Genomic DNA, 3,411 nt, shown 5'->3' on the forward strand with positions numbered 1-3,411 from the left:
CGTACAAAGCCTCATGGGTCATACCGATGCGTCTACCCAGCACGTCTCACCATGTAATTTAACCATTACCGGAACATGTTCACATCTACATCTCATAATATCATTTTTCTGTGCAGCGAGGGTCCCCGACCCCTTGGTTAAATGGGAAATTTTTCCTTTAGTCTCTTTTAAAATTAAATTTTTTAACTTCGCCTTTATTAATAGCAGTAAATTATCTTCTCTACGTGAGTACTTTCCAAAAAAATAAATGATTAGATATAAAATCTATTTTATTTTTATAAATAACGATTAAACCTTTAGCTTCATCATAAAAGGTGAGTAACTATTACAATTATATTCAAAATATAAAAACTAAGAAAAATAATCAAGTTAGAATTTTAGGTTACTATTTTAATGTAAAGATTTTACTATAAAAGGACCAAACTCATCTAAGCAATTGTGTACAACAAAAAGAGTAAACAGTTGAATATTAAAAAAAAAAAAAAAAGAGTAGAGAGAAATATGGCGTTGGCACCTCCCAGCCTCATCCTCTGCAGTCCCCGTCTGATTCCTAAGCAAGTAATGATCCCTACTAATATTTTTCGTCACAAATTTGAATCTGATCATCGTTCGTTGATGAGTAGCTCCCGTATCTGCTGTGCTGTGTCGCCGCCCACCACTCAAGTTTCTAATTCTAATCACCCAAAAGATGGAAGAAGTTCAGCAAATTACCAGCCAACTATTTGGAGCTACGATTTCCTTCAGTCCTTGAAGAATGATCATGCCGTACGTAATTAGCCTCCCTCACACTTTGTGATCATCAATTCCCTTCTTTGTTTGTTTAATTATTTGGTGCTGAATTCGCAGGATATCATATACAAAGAGAGAGCAGCGAAGTTAGAGCAGGAACTGAGGTTTGCTCTTCATGATGAAAACGCAGAGCCAGTGAACTTGCTAGAACTGATTGATGACATCCAACGGCTGGGGTTAGGTCATCGTTTTGAGATTGATATCAATCGAGCCCTTGAGAAATTTATGTCTTCAGATGACTATAGTGTCGCAACAAAGTATAGTCTGCACGCAGCGGCTCTAAGATTCAGACTCCTCAGGCAACACGGCTATGTGGTTTCTCAAGGTAAGACTAGTTGTTGACATCTTTAGGGACACGTGTAAATAAAATGGGGTTTTAAATTTCTTAAAAATTAAAAGAAAAATATTTTTAGGTCTATTATAAGTTGGTAAAAAAAATTTTTTTTTAGCCCTTAAAAGTTAAAAAAAAAATTAACCTTTAAAAGTTAAAATATTTTGTTTGACCCTTTAAAAGTTTAAAAAAATTTAGACATTTAAAAACTGAAAAATAATATTTTAAATCCCTTTTAGTCTTGGGTCCTAAGTGGCTACACCTCCAGACGACCCCTAGGGTCGGGTCGGGTCTAAGCTTTTTGCAACTTATTATATAATATATTTGGAAAAAAAATATTAGTATTTGATAATATTGTGTTAATGCAGACGTGTTTAAAGCTTTCAAGGACCATAAGGGAAATTTCAAGGAATGCCTTTACAAGGATGTCAAAGGAATGTTGAGTTTGTATGAAGCTTCACGTCTTGCCTTCGAAGAAGAGTATGTAATGGATGAAGCCTTCTTGTTTACACGAATGCATCTCATGGGTTTACAGGGTGTTAGTAATCTGGAAGAAGGTTTATTAGAACAGGTGATCCACGCATTGGAGCTCCCACTGCATCGAAGAATGGTCAGGCTAGAAGCTCGATGGTACATCGAAGCTTACAGCAAAAGTGCAGCTAGAAAACCAAACCTACTTGAATTGGCCAAACTGGATTTTAACATGGTGCAGTCAACACTTCAAGAAGATCTTAAAGAGATGACAAGGTAAGACGATTGATTAAGAACATAAGCTTTTCAAAACATTTTTCTTTTATCACTTGCAACTCTGACAACATCGCTTTCACTTGTTGATTAGATGGTGGATTGGTATGGGACTATCGAGCAAGTTAAATTTCGCAAGGGATAGGCTCATGGAATGCTTCTTTTGGTCTGTTGGAATGGTCTCTGAACCTCAATTCAGGAATTGCAGAAAAAGTTTAACCAAAGTGGCTTCTTTCGTTACTATAATTGATGATATTTACGATGTTTATGGCACTTTAGATGAATTAGAGTTGTTCACTGAAGCTGTTCAAAGGTTTGAATTTTTTTTTATTAGAAATATATAAAACTCTCTCTTATTGTTCAGTACTAATAACATTTTTAATATCTTGAATTTCAGATGGGATGTATGTGCCGTAAAAGATCTTCCCAAGTGTATGGAGCTATGCTTTCTAGCTCTGTACAACTCTGTAAATGAGATGGCTTATGAAACTCTTAGAGACCATGGAGAAAACATCATTCCATACTTAACCAAAGCTGTATGGCAAAGAATCCATATTTAAATTACGATTCCAAAAACATTAAAACCGCTATCTATATGTGTGATTTTTATTTTTATGTTTTCCCAGTGGGCAGATCTATGCAAAGCATTCTTGAAAGAAGCAGCGTGGGCACGTAGTAAACATGTTCCAACATTCCAAGACTATCTTGAAAATGCATGGGTGTCTGTGTCTGGACATATTTTTCTAGTCCATGCCTATTTTTTACAGAGTCCAAACATCACAAGTGAAGCACTTGACAGCTTGGAACAGTACCATGATATCCTTCGTTGGCCATCTACTATTTTCCGACTTTGTAATGATTTGGGTACTTCGAAGGTATATATTGATTATCACCATTATTACATCTTGTTCGAATTTCATTTGGCAACCTAGTTCATGAAATATATATATATATATTTTTGGGTAATATAGGACGAGTTGGAAAGAGGTGAAAGTGCAAACTCGATAATATGCTACATGAAGGAAGTTGGCTGCTCGGAGGCAACGGCTCGCCAACATATAAGTAATTTGATCGATAATTATTGGATGAAAATGAACAAATGCCGAATTGAAGGTTCTACATTTGCGAAACATTTGGTAGAAACAGCTACTAATTTGGCTCGGATTTCCCAATGCACATACCAGCATGGAGATGCACATGGATGTCCAGATAATCTATCTAAGAATAGAATACAATCGTTGATTGTTGAGCCTATTTCTATAAACTAGAAAGTAATTTCATCAATGTACATTTGAGATTTTATAACTATAAAGTATAGTGTGATAATTGTTCACTTCATCTCTTTATTATGTGGTCTGATGTTCGATCTCCGTTCATGGGAATGGAGAATATTTCATAGCTAGTCATTTACCTCTTTAGAGAATATTTACGACGAGAAAATTACTCACTATTACAGATGATAGATACCTTGATTCTGACAAAAATATAAAGCGAATTTCTTATTCACATTGCTTGGCCTTGTAAACTAATATTTGTTCAAATGTATC

The 3,411-nt window shown here is 35.2% G+C and overlaps 1 protein-coding gene across 1 annotated transcript; it reads left to right on the forward strand.

Moving 5' to 3' along the window:
- The first annotated feature begins 412 nt into the window (after window positions 1-412).
- On the forward strand, window positions 413-3,210 carry LOC108459891 (probable terpene synthase 12). The gene is made up of 7 exons (XM_017759291.2): window positions 413-765; window positions 847-1,114; window positions 1,489-1,867; window positions 1,959-2,177; window positions 2,262-2,400; window positions 2,491-2,739; window positions 2,836-3,210. Exons 1-7 carry the CDS (start codon window positions 502-504, stop codon window positions 3,130-3,132), a joined length of 1,815 nt encoding a protein of 604 aa, XP_017614780.1. The 5' UTR covers window positions 413-501; the 3' UTR covers window positions 3,133-3,210.
- The last annotated feature ends 201 nt before the right edge of the window (window positions 3,211-3,411 follow it).

Source organism: Gossypium arboreum, chromosome 4 (assembly GCF_025698485.1).
Source record: "Gossypium arboreum isolate Shixiya-1 chromosome 4, ASM2569848v2, whole genome shotgun sequence".
Lineage (NCBI taxonomy): Eukaryota > Viridiplantae > Streptophyta > Magnoliopsida > Malvales > Malvaceae > Gossypium > Gossypium arboreum.